This window comes from Paramisgurnus dabryanus, chromosome 16 (assembly GCF_030506205.2).
Source record: "Paramisgurnus dabryanus chromosome 16, PD_genome_1.1, whole genome shotgun sequence".
Classification (NCBI taxonomy): Eukaryota; Metazoa; Chordata; class Actinopteri; order Cypriniformes; family Cobitidae; genus Paramisgurnus; species Paramisgurnus dabryanus.
Genome location: NC_133352.1, coordinates 34437483 through 34460666, shown reverse-complemented (window position 1 = coordinate 34460666; position 23184 = coordinate 34437483). Strand labels below are relative to the sequence as shown.

At 38.6% G+C, this 23184-nt stretch overlaps 2 protein-coding genes across 2 annotated transcripts; both read right to left on the bottom strand.

Annotated features, from left to right (window-relative positions):
• Window positions 1-29: 29 nt before the first annotated feature.
• Window positions 30-10725, bottom strand: LOC135719512 (probable ATP-dependent RNA helicase DDX41). Its single transcript, XM_065242147.2, has 17 exons — window positions 10537-10725; window positions 8960-9052; window positions 8603-8756; window positions 8103-8177; window positions 7955-8015; window positions 7735-7871; window positions 7579-7651; window positions 7314-7467; window positions 7087-7223; window positions 6834-6996; window positions 5576-5707; window positions 3698-3769; window positions 3511-3607; window positions 2087-2236; window positions 1887-1958; window positions 593-703; window positions 30-505 (listed from the first exon to the last, which is right to left on the bottom strand). Exons 1-17 carry the CDS (start codon window positions 10561-10563, stop codon window positions 369-371), a joined length of 1845 nt encoding a protein of 614 aa, XP_065098219.1. The 5' UTR covers window positions 10564-10725; the 3' UTR covers window positions 30-368.
• A 251-nt stretch (window positions 10726-10976) lies between these two features.
• Window positions 10977-22711, bottom strand: fam193b (family with sequence similarity 193 member B). The gene is made up of 10 exons (XM_065263937.2): window positions 22307-22711; window positions 20895-21170; window positions 19156-19339; window positions 18689-18901; window positions 17688-18096; window positions 17400-17586; window positions 17080-17313; window positions 13869-14910; window positions 13684-13759; window positions 10977-12683 (listed from the first exon to the last, which is right to left on the bottom strand). The coding sequence occupies exons 1-10, from the start codon at window positions 22469-22471 to the stop codon at window positions 12587-12589; spliced, it is 2883 nt and encodes a 960-aa protein (XP_065120009.2). The 5' UTR covers window positions 22472-22711; the 3' UTR covers window positions 10977-12586.
• Between the last annotated feature and the right edge of the window lie 473 nt (window positions 22712-23184).

Genomic DNA, 23184 nt, shown 5'->3' with positions numbered 1-23184 from the left:
AAACATGGCTGTAAAGATGAGAGATAATCTCAAGACAAGATTTTATTGTATCATAAAACAAACAGGAGTTGTAGTTCACCTTCACATTTATTTACACGGGATGTGAAGCAAACAAGTTATCAAAAACGTGCATGGGGGAGATTCAGAAGAACATCGGTATGAAGTATCACCGGTTACAAACGTTGCATTTAATAAATGTTTGACCTGCATTATTTTAAGCAGTTTTTTGAAACATACAGCAAGAATATGTCATTTCCCAAGACAATTTCACTGAAATCAATGAAAAAAATAAATGTACACTTTTCACATTTAAATACATTTTGTATAAAATAAAATAACAGTGGATTCGGGCAGGTACGTAGACAGCATTAGAAGTCCATCGAGCTGTTGGCCAAGTAGTCTTTGCGGCCAATATTGGTGACCTGTTTGGTCTGCATGGCCTCCAACTTGGGACAATCTGTGATCCTGTGGCCCAAACCACCACAGAATGTACAGCCTCTCTCTCCTTGCATGAGGAAAAAAAATAAACAAAATGTGTTTAATTTCACAGCAGAATTTAAAAAATGCTGCAAAACATTTATGTCATCTGTACCTCCGATATCCAACATGGTCTCGTCACCCGTCTGGAGGACCTGCAGTACAGGAGGAACTTTCTGCTTGGCTTCCACCAACAAAGCTTTGAGATCCATCAGCACCGACTCATCTGAAAAGAAATTAGACTTTTAATTACAACTATATATGCTCTAAAAATGATTAATATTGTGTGCAGTCGTTTTATTTTGGAGAAAAAATATAATAGCGTGGTCCTTATAATGGGTCAATTTTGAAATGTTCAACTCTCACCTCCTAAAGGTGTTAAACAATTATACATGCTAGCACAAAGTATCACATAATACGCGAATGGGTGATTCTAGCGAAATTAGACTTATGAGGTGTCATGAAACCTTTTGATAAAGTAAATGCAAAGAGTATCAAAATAAGAAGCATAAAGTTACAAACATCTCTTCATGTACTATTTTGCACATGTTTCAAATGACATCATACAAACCCATTTTTTTTTCACATTTAAGGGGAAAATTGTCATTACCGCAACGTGTCCATGACTGGATTTGGGTTCTTTGACATGGAAATATTTATAATTAAAAAATCTAAAAAATAAAAAGCTTCAGTGCATGTTATACTATAAACATTTACAGTAAAGAAACATGTGGTGTTTGGTGATCATTGCTAAATGTAGAGACAATAATAAGGAATATAAATGTGTCCAAGAAAAATTTTCTCATCCTCCGCAACAATTTTCAGTCATTGTTTAAGCCCTCAAGGAACTAACATTTAAAAAAAAAATGTTTGAAGGGACATAATTGACTGTCTTATTTTTCTCTCCAGATAAAAGTTAAAATTTTGTTTGTTATAGTACCTAGACAACTTTTTAGTTCTCATTACCGAAACATGAGTTTGTAAATGCATATATTTAATGTTATATCATGTTGCGGTAATGATCATTTTTGATAATGATAATCTAAAAAATGTAAATAATTCTATAGGAAATATTTTTTAAATTCTCTAAAAATAATGGTTATAGTAAGTTCAGACCTTAATCATATATGTGCAAAAAAAATAAATGGCTTCAGGGGCTTTTTAAAAATTCTCACGCTGGACACCTAAATCTGGATTTCTTGAGAAATACCCGAATGTGTTAAACTTCAAAGGTCTTGAGCAACCTCTAATATTAATTAATATTGAAAACATTTTGGCCCAATTGTTTTATTTATTTATTCAAACATATTGGTGGGGTGAGAGTATGAACTTTTAAAAGTAGAAAAAATAAGGACCACCCCTAAACTATAAGCTATGAAATGACTTAATTAATCATTTTAAATACTTACCACATCCTTTGTTAATAAATGTTGTGGCTATTCCAGTCTTTCCTGATCGACCGGTTCTTCCTATTCTGTGGACTGTAAATGACAAACAGGACATTACATACCAGGACCCTAAAATACATTTAGCAGTCACACCTACTGTTCATCACATGATTTATTTACAAGTTAAGCTAAATTTAATAAGCAAAAATATGAACACGCACCATAGTTCTCGATCTCCTCTGGCATGTCGTAATTGACCACGTGTTGGATAGCTGGGAAATCCAGACCCTTGGAAGCGACATCAGTAGCTACCAAAACATCCTTCTTTCCCCCTTTAAATGCCTCGATGGCTTTGGTTCGCTCTTCCTGGTCTAAAAAAAAAGCACAGCTGGAGTTTAGCATCATCATAACAAAAAAACCCTATAGACTTCGTTCACACTGCAAACATTAATGCTCAATTCTGTTTTTTTGCTCCGATCCGATATTTTGTTAAGGGGGTTGCACACCGGATGCCCCGCGCCATTCTAAAAAACTCGAACACATTGTTTTCTATGAGTGTATGCACACTGGCACCGACAGGTGCCGCCTGTCCACGGTGCCCAGCTATGACCCAGATTCACAAACTTTGAAGGATTTCAAAGACCCGTGGGAACCCTGAAGCTTAAAGTAGGCGTTGCCTGCCGTCGCCATCTTGGCCGCCTATCACCGCAAATCACTTGCGGAAAACCAAAAATGGGTAAAGAGATGGGACATGGGTGAAGCTGAGGTGGCTGGTTGCTCAAACCATGCCCGCCTAGCTCGACGGTAATAAGGGTTCACCTGTCAATCAAGTGGCCACGCCCTTAATTATGCAGGACTTTAAGGCTTATTATAATTTAAACAGATGAGTTACAAAAATATTCACCCCCTCACAGTTGTCACGAAGGGTAAAATTTGCTATATAGACCAAAAACAATTTTGGTACCAGGCTGTAAACAATTTTTTCTGCTCTAAAGATGGGAATTTTTTACATGGAGGTCTATAGGAATTGACTCCCTTTAAGAGCCAGCCCCTAGTGGCCAGTCGATGAATTGCAGTTTAAATCACTTCTATATTTGCTTCATCAGAGAGATCGAAAGGTTGCCCCCGGTTTTATCTCATTAAGTGCGAGTGAGCGATACGAGAGCATATGAGGCAGTCTCCAGTCACGTGCGGGTCAGTCATCTGGACAACACATCAGGAAGGTCAAACACGTGTTGGGGGCTCTCATGTATAAGGCGATGTACAACAGATATTTCCGCAATTGTGACGCATTTCAATTTAAAATGATGTAAAATTCACATGAATTCTGCTATGACAGTTCAGACTGAGGTCACATAGCAAAACATCTGACCTGTATATGATTTAGAACCACATATGGAAGTGGCTCAAATCAGAATCGAAAAGATCAGTTTCCATGTGGTTTGTGCCGTTCACACGGTCAGACATGGGTCACATATGAGAAGAAAATCGGATTTTAATGGCAATGGGAACTTAGCCTATGATCAAAGAAACATTACATGATGACACCCAGTGGATAACACTGTAGCTGCAGGGATTCAGCTCGTATGAGGCTGACTGATGATGTTTGCACTACAAACAGACACGGTGATGAATGAGGAAGTACCTTTTCCTCCATGTATAGCCACGGCCTCCACACCTTTAAGCAGCAGATACTCATGTATGGCGTCCACATCTGCTTTCTTCTCAGCAAATATTAACACCTAGTATGTGCAATGTGGAAAGTGTGAGAAATTAGATTTTTAAAAGAGATTGTGATGCAACTTGAATGAGATGATGAAGGGTCTACGCACTGGAGGTGTGGTCTTCTGGAGACACTCCAGCAGATAAACCATTTTGGCCTCTTCTTTGACATACTCCACTTCCTAAAAACACACAAATTATGAGTATCAGATCAATATTCTTTAAAGGTCACGTTCTTTCTGATCCCATTTTTTTTAACCCTAGTTAGTGTGTAATGTTGCTATAATAGCATAAATTATAACTGTAAAATGATAAAGCTCAAAGTTCACTGCCAGGCGATATAATTTCTTTAACAGAATTCGCCTTTTAAAGCCTACAGCAGGGGTCTTCAACTACTATTATTCGGGGGCCAGATTTTAAAATTGTAAATATGACACGAGCCAAACTTTTACCCCTATTTCTACTTTTTATATATTTTTACTTTTAACTTATATATGTGTGTGTGTGTGTGTGTGTGTGTGTGTTACTTACCAGTCATTAATCGTTTTTAAAGTATTCAAATGTTACCAATAAAGTGAAACAAAAAATTATTAATAATTTTTAAGTTGCACACAGTTTTGATTGGAACACACTGAAATACATCACTTCTGGTCGGCGTGTCACACACGCAGTAGTCGCACAAGTTAATTTTCTTTAATGCATCCAAAGCTCGAATTGGATCGGATAATTACGCACCAGATGGTTGGCACCCCATGCAGCCCCTTTCTGACTTCCTTTCCGTGTTTTCGGCCGTCATTTGTCATGTACAGTGAAAAGGTAAAAGTAACCATGCTGAATTTAAATCAGACTATGGCCATTTCTCAATCAGACGGCTGCAGTCATTAAGTCTTATTTCAGAATTTTAAAGAGACAGTAAGTAGGATTTTAAGTGTTTTATTAATCAAAATCAATGTCTTTATTCATAAATATGTCCTCGTTGGTGTCAAATGACCTCTGCCAGTGATCTGACTTTTCTTTGCAAGCTTAGAATTTCTCCATTTTACTTACATTGAACGGGTAAGTCCAAGGAGTCTTCCATGTCGTTTCGCCATATTGATAAACTATAATAGCAGAGAGGGACAAAAAGCACTAGCCTACCAACGCGTTTCCACAATTTAGAACACATGAACCAGCTGAAACGGACACGGAGATCAGTGATTACATAACGGCTACCATAGTTGCAACACACATTTGGAAAGGCGAGGCGCTAGAGAGCACTGTTCATTTGAATGCAAAATACAATTTCACCACTAGATGGGGGTAAATCCTACTTATTGTCCCTTTAACAACTATAAAGTTGACTATTATTCTTAGTTAATCGTAAATTGTTGTATTATGCTTATGATTTGTGAATGTAATGCTCAGTTAACTTAAACTTAATGACGTATGCAGTCTGCATATGCGACCTCCGGAGGCTGCAGCCTTCCGATTGAGAAACAGCCAAAGGTGACCAGCGGGCCAGATAAAGATGATTGGCGGGCCGCACTTGGCCCGCGGGCTGCAAGTTGACTAGCCCTGGCCTACAGCGAACGTCCGGTTTGGACTACACTTCCTGCATTAATGACGTCAGTAGAACAGTTTTTGACTAAACTCCGCCCACAGGAATACGTCAGTCGCCAGCTAAGCTAACGGTAAGCTAAGCTGCTATCGAATCACAACACACTAAACAAACTACACAATCAGAACTCGATACATATTTCTGAAAGGAGGGACTTCATATAACAAGTAATACATCAGCACGTTTTGAGGACAGTGAAAACAGCACTATAAAGATAAGTAAATTGTGTTTTTTTTACACATGAAACATAAACACATGTTATATTGCACACTGTAAACACACGGGACCTTTAACGGGGGGTTTAATAATTTTACTTAAAAAAATTATATGTAACATGTTAAGCATGTTTTCTAAAAGCAACAAGGCTCTTAAATGAATCTTAATGTTTTACCTGGATGACGTCCAAGCTTGCAGCTCCTGCTCTGCCAACATTGATAGTGATGGGCTTAACTAAAGCACTCTTGGCAAAGTTCTGGATCTTCTTGGGCATAGTGGCACTGAACAGCAGCGTTTGTCTTTGACCCTAAACAAAACCAGAACAATGAGAAATGATTGCTCATCTGCAGGTAGAAAATCCTGAATTCATAAAGATCTCATTCATCCAAATTTTCAAAAAACATCCATGGGAAACAAATTTATTTTATTTAAAGTCTTCTTCTGTAGTCAATCATTTCTATCACTTAAAACTCCTCTGTAAGCATCATAAAAGGATGTGTAAAATTAATTTCTACATGCTTTAAAATCACTTGAATGTAATTCCCTTGTTTAGTAAATGTGGATCTATTAATATGCAAATAACTCCCCACCTCTACTCATTCGCACAGCTTGGATCATATATATGAATATGCAAACAAGTCCCCACCTCCACCCTTTCGTATGCGTAAACATGCTAATTTCTGCCGTTTCAGACACACTGGCAAGTCCCGTTTCACAATGCATATGTTTGCAGCACTAATTGTTTTAGCACTGATGTTAACAGGTTAGACTTTTACCAACTGCACATGATTTCAGCCCATGTGAGTTCAAATGTGCTGATGTGATTGGTTACGTGTATGCAGAGGCATCATGCCCATTGAAACTGAGGGGGTATGTGGGTTGTATATGTAATTGTTGAGTTAACATTAAATTATGTACCTATTATGTATGTATAAACTAACATGAGTAACTGTATTGAGTGGGGCGGGTCTACATAAAAGAAGGTCCAGATTCTATTGGGGTAGGGGCATGTTTGTTTAGGTGATTTCAAATGACAACACTGGTTTTCAGAGATCGTGCACCCCGCCTTTAAATGTATGAAATAGTAATCAAATCATACATAAACGATTTTCTTTTTGTCCGTGTAGTCTATAGGAATATGGTGCATACAAGGTTTTGATGTTTAATTGACATGAATAATTATGATTACAGTATGAAGGGTAGCTGTGCACACTGTGCTACCTTAAAAAAAATTGGTGCATGACACCCCCGTGTGTATGTGACGTAGCAACCAATGAGAAGTCTTTTTGAAAAACTCAAATATTATAGATAAAATACTACAACAGTGTTAAATGATGAATTTGCACATGGTTTTTCACCATAGTGGGACTTTTAACATACACCTCCTAATTGAATACTAAAAATAAAAGTATGAGATGTGCAAGAAAAATTACCTTGAAGTAAGAGAAGATGGTCCTGATGTCTTCCTCAAATCCCATATCAATCATCCTGTCAGCCTCATCGAGAGCCAGATAACGGCAGATGTCCAGACTCACCATTTTCTTGTTCAACAAATCCATCAGTCTGCCTGGAGTGGCCACCATCATATGCACCCCGCTGCAGTGACATGATCACAAGTATGAAAGATAACCATGTCAAATATCTTTTTAAGGAAATGCTGCTTAAATATGCAAAAAACTGACTTACTGGTTCACCACCTCCATCTGCTCTTTGACTGACATTCCCCCAATACACAAAGCACAACGCAACTGTGGAGCCCCCTCATCTTCCAGCAATTTACAGTAGTACTCAATGATACTGTGAGTCTGCCTCGCCAGCTCCCTCTACAGGCGGAAAGAAAAATGCAACAAATCGTTGCTGGCTGTTTGGTGCATTGTGAATAACAGAAGGTCAAATATCTGCGAGACACTTACAGAAGGGCAGATGATGAGGCCGTAGGGTCCCTCTCTCTTACAGAACGGCAATCTTTTCTCCTGCTCCAGACAGAACATGATGATGGGCAATGTGAACACGAGAGTCTTTCCTGAGCCGGTGAAAGCGATACCGATCATGTCTCGTCCAGAGAGACTGGATGGAGCAACAAAGATAATTAAATGAGTACATTTCAATTACAATTCTAAACTTAAACAAAAGTAAAACCCTAGATTGAATATATCGCCTCAAGCAATGCAGACTTACATCGTTGGTATCCCCTGAATCTGAATGGGTGTCGGGTGAAGGATTCCTTTCTTCTTCAGACCTTTCAGAATGGCTGCAGGAGACCATTAAGAGAAGGCCATTAGCGTGATGCTGTGAATGAAGTGTCGCATGTAAACCAGCTAAGATGGATCTTACCCTGAGGAAACTTCATCTCTCTGAAGCTCTTAATGGGAGGTGGAATGCCTTCACCCTCCACGAGAATATGGTACTTCTTCCGGACTCGCTCGTGGCGCGCCGGTGGCATGCCGAGAATGTAACGCGGTGGTTTCCAGCTGGGGAGAAGAAAAGGAAGCTTGTTTATACAGGAACACAAACAAGGCTGCGGACGATCTAGCGGGCATTGAAAGTCACTCACTAGGTTTTAATTGGGTCTTCGTATGTTATACCTTTGGCCATTTCCTTTACGGACATCAAAGCTGATAAAGACAATACAAAATGTATATAAAATGACATGCTGCTTGTTAAGTACAAACAAAAACTTGTTTGATTCTGCGTTTGCTTACCTCTGCCTTCAGCCACGCTCTCCAGAATCTTTTCTTCCTCTTTTAGCTGTTTCTCCTTAGCTGACTCCTTACGAGCTATAAATGTTAATGAAAATATAAATACAGGGTGTTTTTATTAAAATAATAAAATAAATGTTTCAGCTGTTTGAACAAGGAAAGTAAGGAACAGGAAATTGTTGGGAAGAGAGAGAGGAGAGTCGGATCAGACAACACTGGAATCGACCACCAGGTTGCCCACACAGAGTCTGCGAGTTGCCCGCCAAAGCACATTTTAATCAATTTTTATATTTTTAAATGACATATTTTTTTATATAGGCTTAGCTTTTTTATAAAACATATCAACATGCAAAATAAAAAAATCAACAAGTAAAACAAAAAAGTTTTGAGTAGAATATATCAAAAAGGTTGAAGACCCCTGCACTAAACACTAAGCAAAAAAAAAAAAAAAAAACATGTTATACAATGTATACACAGTGATATTAGGGACAAAGTTTAAAGACCTTCAGCTTTTTCCTTGAGGTGTTGGTGCTGGTCCAGTAAACTGACATTAGATCGAGGACCAAGACCTTCATCCTCATCTTTCTGCTCTCCTCCACTGTCTTTCTGTTCCTCCTCCGTGAGCCCTTTTCCACGCAGTCGCATCATCTTCTGAAACTGTTGTGGACACATCACACAATGATTTTTATTTCCATTACAGGGTAAATACTCATATATTTGATTAAAGAGCAAACATGAGGAAGGGAAAGAGTTCATTCAGAATGACTGGGACATGTAACATTGACAGACTGTCACAGGAAACAAAAACACAATTTGTTTAAGTGACTGTTAATGTTGAAATTTAAGAAGAGGTTACTTACCATCTGCTGTTTTCTGATCTTAACAGGAACATACGGTACATAGTCATCATCCTCTGACCCATCGGATCCAGACCTCTCCTCACTGTTGTTTCTCTGTGAATTTGCATATTAGGAGTCATTCAGCATTAGCGCGGTTATCTAATTGCAGGTACATTTGGGGTCTATTTTTAAATAGTCATTTTATTCATTATTTTAATTATGTGGTACTTATGGATCACAAGATGTTACAGGCCATTACATATATCATATTTTCTGTTAAAAGACTTTTATATAGCCAAAAATCATGATTTTCTGTTGTCCGAATTAGTCAGGGTCATTTCTGTCAAACTTTCTGGAGCAGTTTCCCGGACTGGGATTAGACTAGTCCTAGACTTAAACAGTTTTAAGAGCTGTCCAAACTGAAAACAACTTGCACTTGCATTATCTTAAAATACATCAGTGCCCTTTGTTTTACCTCAAAATGCACACAGGTAATGTTTTTAGAAAGACATGTTTGTTAAAACCAGTTCAATTTCCTTATTAAACTAAGGCCTAGTCCTGGATTAAGCAAATTCTGGTCCGGGAAACCGCCCCTATGTCATGATTTTTAACTATAAAAGACGCATTACATGATTTCACCAAGTAGGATGTGATGATCCTGGATCAACATTTTCATTAACCAATCAGATTGCAAGTTTAGGATTGGGTTAGGGGCTTTTAAGAAATACTCCTCAAACTATTATTTCACACTCATTTGAGGGTTTAAAAATGATTAGGGATTGAGGTAAGGGTAGGTTGGGGTATCTTTGATTAAAATGTTGATCCAGGATCACAGCTTACTTGGTGAATTCATGGCGACTCTTTTAACAGAAAATATTAAATTGTTATGTCCTGTAACATATTGTGACCTCTTGTGTGGCATGAGAATAAGTACCAAATTATTAAAATTATTATAAATATAACAATTGGCATAAAATGAATTTGAACAACAAATGTACCTGCATTTATATAATCATCAAAAAAAAATCCAAACAATCAAGCCAAATACAGCATTGCAACACTTACAAATGACAGACAACTTATACAACAGTTTAGAAATACAAATATTGCTCTTAGGTGGTTGTAGTTTCAATAAAAACTGTGTGAAATACCTAAAACAGATTCGTATCCATTTTAATGTATTGTACTTGAGTAGTTTAAGTATAACATAACGTCCTCATGTTTTCTTTATCAACACTTTACAAAAATATATGAAAGAAGGTGTCTTCATAATTTTTTATGTACGTTTACCATTACAAGTTTACTGTAAATGATCGTATTGTGTGATAATTCATTTTAAAAGTACATGCCATGGGTCATTAAAGTTGCACATGTTAACTTTCCACATATGGACATGTAATACGTTTGTTGGATTCCTACACGTTTTGCTAATTATATAAACCCATAAAACGATACTTTATATTAAATAAACACAAAACATTCATTACACAAAAATAAACACAATACATGTAAGGTTTTAACAGAAATGTCGCTCGAATGTTTTTACTGTATTTCCAGCTAACATGTTTATTTACGAGCTACGACCAAGTAACACTCACCTTTCTAGATCGGTTTTCTGCGTCCATGGTGGTCGAGTCAATTAAATACTTTTAGGATTATAATTTATAATTAATGATTAGTGAAAAATTATGTTACAAATAGATGTTACATTATTTTCAACCCAGCATTGTTTATACTAGCTAGCATGCGACGCTGCTACTGTGAAAACGGAAGCGTGACGTATAGATGACGTAGACTACGGTGGCCCAAAAGGACGTAACCAAACAAAGCGTTCGGCGATTGTTTAACCTTGAAAACAATGTAAACTACTAACTTGCGTTTAAGCCTAAAATGTCAAACTTTGAAGTCAGAATTTTTTCTCATTTGTCTTGGAAATCTAAGTTCTTGTTAATGCGTCATTTACACATCATTTAATCAAAATTCAAGTTGAGAAAGCAAACAAAACACATTGGATTTTTTTTTTCAAAATTGTCATGTTTTAATCTTTCGTTCATGAAAGATTTTCACAGTATCAAAAGTGAATAATAATAATTATAATAATAAAAAACAAAAACAGGAAGCCAACATACACTTGGCCAATAATGGTAAGTATAAATCTACATTCCAATGTTTAAGATGTTTCTAGTTTAATATAACCTGGATAGAGTCAAAGATGTCGAGAAAAATGAAAACAAAAGCTCAAACTGGTTAAAAAGGATCATCATTTCATCTGAATCCTTCAAGGTAAATGTACGTCTGTCAATCACATACCCTACCCAGACCCTCATTAGCAACAAAATGTCAATTTTAGTTTGGCCTTTAACCACAAGGGGCTGAGCTCCAGGGATACACATTAACAAAAAAGCAGCAGACATACAAAGCAATGCTATAAAGGGCAAAAATGTGTGAGTGCTTGTACCACTGTGGTAAAAATTTTAAGCCCCTAAAATCATAAGAAAAGTTTCTTGATAGCCAACGTAACAGACATTGAAATGGACAAAATAAAGACGGGTCTGAAACTTTACACACCAAATGTGTCTGGATGTCTGATAGCATCATGCAGCCGAAACAAGGGTGATGCTGAAAACGTACAAACTGAAACTTACAACAACAGCATTGATAATGTGGTCACAGCACAGAACTATATCCAAACCACCAGGGATATTAGCATAAGACTTCAGTCAAGGAATCAGGGAATTTCGGTCTCCGACAGCATTCCATACAAAGTGAAAAATCATGGGAGATTTGTAGTAGCCTACACTTGTCAGTTTTAAGCATCATGCAAGGAAAATCACAACCTCTTCAGTTTTCTTGTAGAAAAGTGACAACGGATACAGGTCTTAAAAATCAAGTTAATTTTAGTGTTGTATCTTTTTTTAAAAAACATCCAAAAATCTTTTCACAAGCCATTCAGTGTAAGTACCGACTGTTTTTGCACTAATGGACCACAAAATCCACGTGCACAGTCATCTAAACCGTCACAGGTGCAACTAAAGCACAGCCTTACACAGTCGACTGTGAAATGACATGGGTGTAACATCATTTCCAGATCTGTTTAGCTCACATAGACATTTGACAGTTCTACAAACTAAAACACAACAGTCTTTGCTGACTTTACCTCCATTATGAATAATACAGCCATTTGAATTTCGTATAAAATGCTTTCTTTGCATCTATTCTAAGACTACAGTATATTTGCAAGGTGGATGACTTTACGTGGAGAAGTACCTTTAAAACACACATGAGCGGTTTAAAAAAAGGGTTGACAGGGTCAAATCTCACCACTGTTGTGAATAAAAACATTTTTTTATTGTAAAATAACAGTTAACATACCACATATAAAGCATATAGATGGACTGGACCAGTACCCAAATGTGTTTTGCGATAACAAGATGCAGATTTTAGGACTGAGGTCACGACGCTGTGTAATCCCTCGCCGACAAAAGAAAAGATGTTTGATGATGGTGATCAAAACCCATGGCTTAGAGGCAGAAATGGCTGTGAGAGGGAACAACCTTTGAGTGTTAAGTACGGTAACCAAAGGCCAAACTGGTTTTTAGTACAGTCTTGCTGAGGGAGGGGCGGGTTTTCTTTACCATCACCCATCTGTTACTGAGCTGCATTTGAAGGGGTCTTTTTGAGGCTGAAGTTGGACCAGTTCACAGCCACCTTCTGTCGGGTTTGTTTAGCGGAGTCGAGGCAAAACCTAAGAATGTGGAGAAATTAAGGAGACAATTAAGCAACAAACTCTATTTTTCAAATCTTCCCACACCTTAGTAATTCAAGGACCTTTCAAGGACTTTCCAGGTCCAATACCCTCAAGGACTAAAGGTGGGGAGTGGGGACACATTTCAAGTGAGAGCAAGGTTACATCGTGTTCCCTTTTAAGATACATTGTTACAGTTCCCTTTCGAGGGAACTTGCGCTGCGTCACTGCGGTAACACTTTGGGGACGCCTTCAGTGGTAAGTGCGTCTGAATGTGTATATCAAATTCAACCAACGGTGAGGCTTAACGACAAAGACAGGGTGATGCGGGAACCAGGAAGTATATCGCTATCTGAAATATTGCCAAAGACGGCTTTACAGGGATGCAGGAAGTATGGCAAGAGGGACGCAGCGTCTCGTTCCCTTCTCAGGGAACAACAGTTACATATGTAACCTGAGATGTTTTCATTTGTCAAACACAACTATGCAAAAAAGTATTTTGGTATGAATCAACACTCGCTTACAGAAGATTTAAGCATTTAAAGTGAACAGTTTAGCACATGTGTTTTAAAAGTCTAAATTTTTTATGATATTATCCTACACTACACAGTGAATAATATGGATTATTTCTCCAGAAAACTACTTGCATAAAATAGATTCAAGCACTTTCAATGACCTGTATCTATGTATGTAAATTTTCAAAAACTTCCAGGGCAAACATACAATGTTTTAACTAGTTTTAAATAGGAAAAATATTAAAACTCTTTGGTTAATTTTTAGCGTGATGCTAATGGTCTAATCAGATTCTATGGATTGTGCTAAGCTATGCTAAAACTGCTAGCGCCAGACCCGGAGACCCGGTTTCCAAAACAGTAAGAATCAAATGTTTAACTCTAGAGGAGCTGGAAAATGAGTATATTTTCAAAAAAGTGTAGTGTCCCTTTAAATAAATGTATTATTTTTTAAAAACCTAATAAAAGAGCAGATAACTGATCCGTACCTCTTGAAATACTCAACCTCGCGATCAATCTCATCCATTTCTGTCGGGTCAAGGTCTTTGGGAAGGAATACGTCATCTATCATGGATGAAACAAAAATCAGATATTGTCAAGATCATGAAACAGAACAAGAAACCTAGCATCAAGTTGCTAGCGGCTAGTTCGCTTTACTGTAATGGTCACTTACCAATTGCGCTTTTCGACTTCTCCGTCTTGTTTTTGTTTTTATTTTTAGTCTTTCCCTTCGATTGCTGGGTCTGCTGCTGTGCACTGGGAGTATTTGTTGTTTTAGTGTCTACGTCAGGCTCCGACCTGTTACTCCGTGTGTCCGAGAGGTCGTTTTTCGCTCTCTGTGTGTTGGACCCTGTGTTATGGTGACCGTTTGAGGCTCCATTGGATGACTGCTTGCACGTTTTCCCCTCTTCTGCCCTTTTATTTCCAGTTTTCTGGGAGTCTGCCTGTTGCTGTGTCTGGTGGTTCTGTTTCAATCCACCTTTCGACCTTTTGTCCGCATCTGCCCCCCTCGTTTCCGATGCTTTCTGCGTCTCAGGCAGATTCCTCGTGCTTTTCGTACCGGTCAGCTGCTCTGAAATCAACTGGTCCTGCTGTTTCTGATTCTGCTGTTTCTTAGCTTTCTTAGTCTTGGATCCAGATCCAGCCGAGGCCTTGGTTTCAGGGATTTCATCCTTGGGCTTAGCTGTAGAAGCGGGGCTGGGTGGAGCCGACTCCGAACCCGCTGCCGGGCATCTTTCCGGGGAGCGGACACGGATGAGCTTGGACAGACTGGGCGTTGTGTGAAGCCTCTGAATGTCTTTGGCCGCAGTGGTGGTATTCTCCCAGCCGTTGACGATATCCAGATCTTTCTTAAAGTTCCTCAGCGAGAGCGGTGCCAGGTCCAAGTCTATCTGCTGTAGATCCGAAGATCCGTTGAGATGAGACAGCAGGTGGTTTCCTTCGAGCGTGGCCGCCTTCTTGGGGAAGTCATTGACGTCCAGGTTGAGGTCGTACATGCTGAAGGAGGCACGGATGGAGTCTTTAATGGTGTTTTTGATCTCCTCCAGGCGGCTGGTCAGGAAGCTGTTGACCCTCTCCAGTTCCAGCTGAGGCCACTCCAAAAGTCTGTTGGCTTCTCCGTCCGAAGTGGAATCTTCTAAGGGGTCGGGAGGCGATGCGGAGCGGGGTTCACAGCTGGTCACATCCACGCCAACCTGAAGAGCCCTTTCCTTCTCCTGATGAAAACCAGTTGAAAACAGTCACCTTCATGTAATTCAGTTATTTCTTATAAGACTAAAACAAGCAAGATTATTTTTGGATATCAAACAAGCGCCAGAACTTCAAACGGTACAATCTGTATAAAGAAGCTCTGATCACAAATTATTTGATTCTTAAAAACTTCTCAGTTACTATCATCAAGTTTTCTTTACCTAATTTTTATATCAGTTAGGGCTGGGTAGTATTGATCTAAATTTATATCTCAGTTATTTTGGGCCAAATTACGATTTTTAATAACTATCTTGGTATTTTCTACAAAGTGGAATAAATGATTAGATGCAAGTTAAAGTCTCATGTGAGATGTCACATTCAGATTTATTAAAAAAGCATGATGAAGTAAATAAAAAACTGCACAACATGCGAGCTGGTTGGAAAGCTAACATCTGATCTTCTGTTGCAAAGAACGAGGGTCATATAAGACCATACCGATATAAATGGTATTATCTTATCCAATATCTTGTATCCCGGTGGGAAAAATACTGATATTTTACCAAAACCTGATATACCGCCCTGCCCTACATTCAATTTTTTTTTAAATGGAAGTTTTTTTAAATATAAACATTCACACAACACGACGGCTGGAGGCAGGTGCACTGGACAAAGGATCTATTATGAGAAAAAGTCTAAGTCATCCAGTATTCATTGAAACGGCAACATACTGGTCCTATTTGTCAGGCCAATTTTGCCCTTATAACCACTGGAAAGTAACATGAAGGTTACAGCTGAATGCCAGGTAGATAATTTTGGGAAAATTACCCAACCCAACTAAATAATTTGGATTTTTGATTGGCAAAATTCAGAACAATACTCTTACATAGGAGTCTTGCTATTTATTTACACAAGCATAATGCCTATATTTATGTAAAACACATATGTTAATCTGCTACACACATAAAACTACCAAGGAGGATAAGGGCCAAGCTAAAAAAAAAATAAAAACATCTCAAGATTGAAGTAATTATAATGCAAGATATAACTAGTAGTTTCTACTTTAGAAAAAAAATCAAAATAAAGTAAAATTACGAGAATAAAGTCAATATAACGAGAATTAAGTCATAATATATAGAGAATAAAGTCAATATAAAGAGAATAAAGTCATATTTTTCCAGAATAAAGTCATAATATTTTGGGAATAAAATATTAAGGCCTTTTGTTTTTGCAATATCACGACTTTTATTTTGTTATATCGACTTTATTCTCATTATATTGACTTTATTCTTGCAATATCACTACTTTTATTTTTGGTACATCAACTTTATTCTCATTATATTGACTGTATTCTTGCAATATTATGACTTTTATTCTCGTCCTTTTTGTTTTTGCAATATTACGGCTTTTATTTTCGCAATGCCGACTTTATTCTCACAATTTTAGGTCTTTTATTTTCTTTATATCGTCTTTTTTTTTTGCAATATTGCATATTTTATTTTGTTATATTGACTTTATTCTCGCAATATTATGACTTTTATTCTCATTATATAGACTTTATTCTTGCAATATTAAGACTTTTATTCTCGTCCTATTTGCTTTTGCAATATTACGGCTTTTATTTCGCAATGCCGACTTTATTCTCACAATTTTACGCCTTTTAGTTTCGTTATATCGTCTTCTTTTCTTTTGCAATATTGCATCTTTTATTTCGTTATATCGACTTTATTCTCGCAATATTATGACTTTTATTCTCATTATATTAGACTTTATTCTTGCAATATTAAGACTTTTATGCTCGTCCTATTTGTTTTTGCAATATTACGTCTTTTATTTTCCCAATGCCGACTTCATTCTCGCAATATTACGTCTTTTATTTTCGTAATGCCGACTTCATTCTCGCAATTTTACGCCTTTTATTTCGTTATATCGACTTTATTCTCATTATATTGACTTTATTCTCGCAATATTACGACTTTTATTCTCAAAATATTACAACTTTATTCCCGTAAAAAATTCCTCCAAAAACTACTAGTTAAATCTTGTTTTATAAATGATTTTAATCTCAAGATGTTTTTATTTTTAGTTTTGGCTTGGCCCTAATCCTCCTTGGTATAATACACTCAAACACACCAAAATGATGTTTCAAATGACTTAAAACTCTCATACAAGTCATCTAGATAAGCATAAAACAGTACCTTTTTCTTCTGTTTGTGTCGGGCACGTTTGGCAGCCTTGGCACTGTTGACGGGTTTGGGTTCTGTGCTGTTGATGAAGTCCAAAAGCTCGTCCACATCTCGATGGTCTATGGCACTGGGTGCTGTCGGGTCCAGGTCCTGTCTCTGAGGAAGCTCTTCCTTACGTCGGGTCAATCTGGACCGAAGCTTCTCCCTAATCTCAGCATAGTTCCGACTGGTGGGTGCGGCTGGCGGCTGAAAAAGCAGAGAACGTATTAATTAGAACTTACACGTGTACACATACAAATGTACAATAAAGCCGAACGTTAAGACAAACGTACCGCATTATGGCCGAAGAATTCGCAGTAGCAACAGTCACAGTATTTCCCGTCCTTCTGGTTGGTGGAGGAGGATGCACAGGAGCTTCGCTCTGAGCTGCTGTCCTCATCATCTCCATCTTCAAGCTCACAGGGCGGGGCGTGACACAACGACCCATTGGCCATCTTGTGCCCTTTACATGCCTGGTCCCTGCTCATACAGAATAACACAACTTTAACCATACAGTCTAGAAATTACAGCATAAACCACCGACCAGCACACATCTGTAAGTTAACTGAAGCAATGCTAACCTGCATGACCCGGGCGTTAGATGTCCAGCATTAGGGGATGCTACAGAGCTGCCGTTACTGTGCCCGTTGCAGGGGTGACTGCAGCTTACGAGCGAGTTGCTGAGTTTACCGGGTTGCGTGTTTGCAGCAGGAATGTGGGAATTCTTGCAGGCGTTGGGTTTGTGAAGGGCCGCCGGACTGTCGGCCCCATTTGAGTGCTTGACTGTGGGAGCGTGAATGTTTGGTACCAGGGGGGAGAAGGGAGCGTGTGACGCCAGGCCCGTGCTAGGGGAGTTGACGTGAACGTGCTGACTGGAGTTTTGTTTGGGGGGCAGCAGCGAGGAATGCTGGGAGGAGAGACCTGTGGGACTGTTGGGCGGCACGGAGAGGTCTGCAGCTTGGTGGTGATCGCCTGGGTGGAACGCTTCACCTGTTGAAAAAAACACAATTTTAATTGATTTTTTTATGATGGGAGTTTTAAAGCGATGTACACTTAAGTTAGTTTACATCCTAACTAAGGTTAACAGAAGCAATTTTGTCACTTGGTTTCCTTTTCATTAAGGACTTTTGGTAAAACCATGTCATGTATTGGGATTACAGCCATGCATCTCACATCCAATAATTGGATGCAATATGATAATGTGATAAATATTGTTCACATTAAAGCGATAGCACATATTCTTTCAGTTAATACCATCAACATATTATATACTTTTGTTAAGTTGTGCATCTAAAACTAGGACAAACGCTTCATCTTTCAAGATAGATAAAAAAAACGTCTGATGCTTCTATTAACTAGCAACACATATAAAACACATACGTGACCCAGTCTGTGAAAACCCAGCTTAAGTCATTTTTGTGATTGACTGTTTACTACATTAATTCATCCTGTGTAATGTAAAGAACAGTCTGTGAAAATAAAACCTTGATATATTTAATTTTGACTAAGTAAGATCATCAGCAAACTTCAATCCTCCTGAGACTTCACAGACAGGGTCACGCATTTCATATTGTCTTCTGACCTGGAGGTGTTGGTCGTCGACACATTGTCTTGAAGTGCTTGGGGTTGGTCTTACATAGATCAGATGAAGCAGAAAGTGACCCAGGAGACGCACTGGAATTCTGGGATGCGGGATGACTGTAGGGACAGACTTTGGTCCCGAACGTTTTAGCAGCCTTCCCAGGAGCGTCATGAGAAGATCTTTTCTCATGACAAGATGGTCCCAAGGTTCCACCTGTCGTGATGAGAAATATTATTCTTATGTTGTAAAAGTACAGAATATTCCTTGCTAATATTCCTTACAAAAACTGAAGCGAAGAATGTACCAGAACGTACCATCAGCCGATTGAAATAACATGAAATAATGAACACATTTACGGAGTTAAAATTATTTTGAAACCGCTCAGTAACACTACACATCCAAGAAATCAGATAGGAAACTATATTAAACTGCTGCGAAAATAGGATACAGGAATCAGAGGTCCGTACCTTGTGAAAGCGTAGATGTGCTGTGGTTACAATGAGATCCTCCGTTCGAATGAGCAGAATTCCACAAGCCGGAAAGTTTGCGTGCCGACAGGAAGGAGCTCGGGTCCCAATCCACTGAGCTGTGCTCTGGATAACCATTACCACAGTTCTGAGACTTACACGAGGAGGAGTGGGACAGTGGTACCTGGATAACAACACAAATCCATCGGTTTAGATGTCAATCAAACTGTGAGCCTGTGAAATTCTCAAACAAGACCGCCAGAAAGGAAAAGATTATACAAAAGTACGGTCTCTTTGTTTGAACATGAACTGCTTGCCCTGAGCTACAGCTTACGGTACTGGACATGTCAGCTGTATCAGACTGTTTTGTGTGTGGTGTACACAGGATTGTCCTCAATGACACACCGAGCTAAGCTCTGGAACTAAATATGAGGAGTTTCGGCCACAAACACAGTCTAATAAAAGATTAAAACCACAAACTAAATATCAACAAACATGAATGAGCATTATGCAACATTGCTTTAAACATAACATTTGCACCTATGCATGTCCGGTTGAATTTAAGACCTTTTCACACAGAGATATAGAAAATGCGTCCGGGATCGTTTGATTTTTGGTTCATTTCTGCCAGTGATTTTCCGGAATCTCTGTGTGCATACACACACATCCCGTCAAAAAAAACAATTCTTAGTATTTTTGTCTTGTTTTCAGTAAAAATATCTAAAAATTCTTAAATTAAGATGCTTTTTCTTGATGAGCAATGACCCAAGAAAATAAGTTTAGTTTTTTTTAAATAAAAATATCAAATTTTATTGATTTTGTGCAAAAACAAGCAAAAAAATCTGCCAATGGGGTAAACAAAAAAAACTTGACATTTTTTTGGAAACACTAAATTTAAGAAAAATTCAAGAAAAATTTTCTTACCCCATTAGCAGATTTTTTTGCTTTTTTATGCACAAAATCACTTAAATTTTATATTTTTGGTTAAAAACTAGCCTTATTTTCTTGGGTCATTTTGCTCATCAAGAAAAATCATCTTAGTTGAAGAATATTTTGATATTTTTACTGAAAACAAGACAAAAATACCTGAAAATAATTTTTTGCCATGTACTAGGTCCTCTTTACGGAAGCGATCCCAGAACATTTACGGGATGCGTTTGTGTTCACAAAGAAGCCTCTCTGACAATTTTATGGAATTTTTTTGGGACCAAAGTGCTGTGTGAATGGGGTTTTACATACGCTATTTAAAACCAAGACCTTGGCAATCACAGCACAAGCACATTTTAAAAGCCACACAAGACAAGTTGTTGAAATTATACATTTTTAAATAATAGATGTCTATAGTTACAGACTCCGCTTGGACACATACATCGACTTTGAAGATTACTGATTTCATGTCTAATGAAAATGATCTTGATCCCTGTTTGTAAAAAGCAAACTGCAATGGCTGAGATAAATGGTTAGTTGGTTTGCACCCTTAGTCTAATCGTTTTATAATGCACTAACATGCATACATTTTTAATTGTGGCCTAAGTGTCTAAACACTTTTGCTAGCACGGTATAGCCATTTACTCTGGAACTATTAAAGTGCACTTATTTAAAACCAATGCTCCTTGTAAATAAAGAACAGATTTTGGTCTTTCAACACATGAAGCTTTATCAGTTTGATCAAACAAACTTTTATACACAGATTGATCACAGACATAGCTGTCACCATATGCATCAGTTTTCCTGCTTACCTGTGTGGCCTGCTCTTGAACAGTTCTCCTCTCCTCCTCCTCCACACTTTTCCTGCAGCTCTGACAGATCCAAAGCGGCACTTCGCCCAACAGCGACTGGGACAACGAAGGCACAGCGTCTGCCAGCTTGCGACCCGGAACCTCCCTCAGCAGGGCCTGGGAAAGCGCCGGCACGGCCTCTGCCAGTTTGGAGCCGTGACCGGGGAGCCCGTTCACCTGGCCTGCCCCCCAGTCCTTAAATTCCCGATGGCACAGCAAACAGCAGGTGTGCATGGACTGCAAGATAACAGTAAAATATTAAATCAATGAACATACCTGCAAACAGTAATGACTGTTTTGAAAAAATGATGGTGTACACATAAACAGGCGACGTGAGTGGATTCATTTATGGCAAATAAACAGGCTAGACATGTATTTGGCATTTTTGGCACAAATAACAGTTGGCCACACAAGTTTTGTGCTATCATAACTGTGCCCTTTTGGCAAATAAGAAAAGAGGTTTTCCAAAATCACCACATGCACGTTTTCTATTGTCAAATATATTTAGTAAGTTAAATGCATAGGAAAAAATAAATGACAAATGCAAAAAAAGCATGATGCATAGTAAATAAAGCTGTCACGAGACTTTCTACACTAGAAACATGTATTTTGCATTAGCAAAGCTGTTAACGTGATTAAAAATTTTATAATAATTACACATGTTCGCCTCCACTTCATCTTTTTAAAGCAAACAATACACACTAATACCGCAACCTACACAATCCAAAAGAAATGTTTAGGTTTCCAACCAAAGTTTCCATTTCAACAGTATTAGATGACGTTGTACACTGTAAACGCAAAATATACAGTGTACAACGTAACGATAAACCTAACCTTTACATATATGCAACAATGTTAGCAAGTGGTCAACCAGCCATACAGGACTAGTGATTTTTAAGTCATGGGGTGCACCAGCAGTAACAAACTGTCTAGTCGGGTAAGTAGCTCCGATCAGCCCAGGCAGGAATAATTTAGTAGCCACAGCAGTGTTGTACGACAGCCATAGCTTTGTGCTCGCCCGTGGACTTTTCGTTTCGTTTTCTCTAGATCCGAACGATCAGTGTCACACAAATATCCAATAGTAACACAAAGCCTTATTAGTGCCCACGAGAGTGCTTTAAGGGCGATGCGTTTATTTATTTATATCGTTGCATAGGTGGAGAGCGAGCTGGTGCCGCTCCGCCCGCACAGCGATAGTACAGACGCATTAAAAACGCGAGATCAGAACGTAAAATAAGCGCGAGAACACAAACTACCACACGCGCCACATAATCCAAGTGGAATCGACGGTTTAAATGGTTACAAATCCAATCGCCCAGGGCGCGAAACAGGTCCAGAAGTCGACCGCGGATGGACGCGTTAGCATTAGCTACCTGATTGGTCCTGCTCGCTCCTGCATCTCCTCCACCGCCAGCGTTACCGCCGCCTGCCGCCGCTGCTCCCGCATCGCCGGGCTTCTTCGACAGACTCTGCTGCTGCTGTCCCGACGTTAAATCCTTGACCGCGACGCCTTGCTGCTTGCTCTTTTTCCTCGCCATCGCTTCGGTCCGTGTTATGCCCGTCGGCCGGTTCCCAAGTCGCGTGTAAAAACACAGTTTCGGTTCTAGTCGCGAACGCTCTGTATGCTCGTTCTCAAGGCGAGACAACAGTGAATATGGCGGAGGGCTGGCACGCGCGCGCACGCACACACTCACAGACAGACAGACTCGCAGTCGAGCAGCAGCAGGTTCAGGGGTCACGCGTACTGATGGCAAACGGATTCGGTGAAGTTGTGAGGACTCATCGTGTTTAATGAGGTAACGGTGGAGTACAGTATGTCAAACTACAGTATTGCAGAGAAATGTCAACAGAGTAAACACGTGGAGATTAAATGCATCATTCACGCGTGGTAATAGTAACAACTATGAAGCTATTCATAGTTTATGGGCTTGTTTTAACTTTTTGGGGTTAAATATCATTCTGTTTTACTTTTTAGTTTAAATATAACATCTTTAATTAATTAATAACATATAACAATAATGATTTATAACCACAGATGTTTACCTTTTTATGTTTATCTTATATTGCGTTATATTAAGTATTATTATTTATAAACAAACTACAATTTTTATGTTCATTTCTTAAATGATCCACATTCTACAAGGCTTGTGTAAACTGACTAGATAGATACACACACAAAATAAATAGAAAATTGAGGCTCAAATGCAAAAGCCTCTAAATGCCATCTCTCTCAAAAATTAGATAATGATAT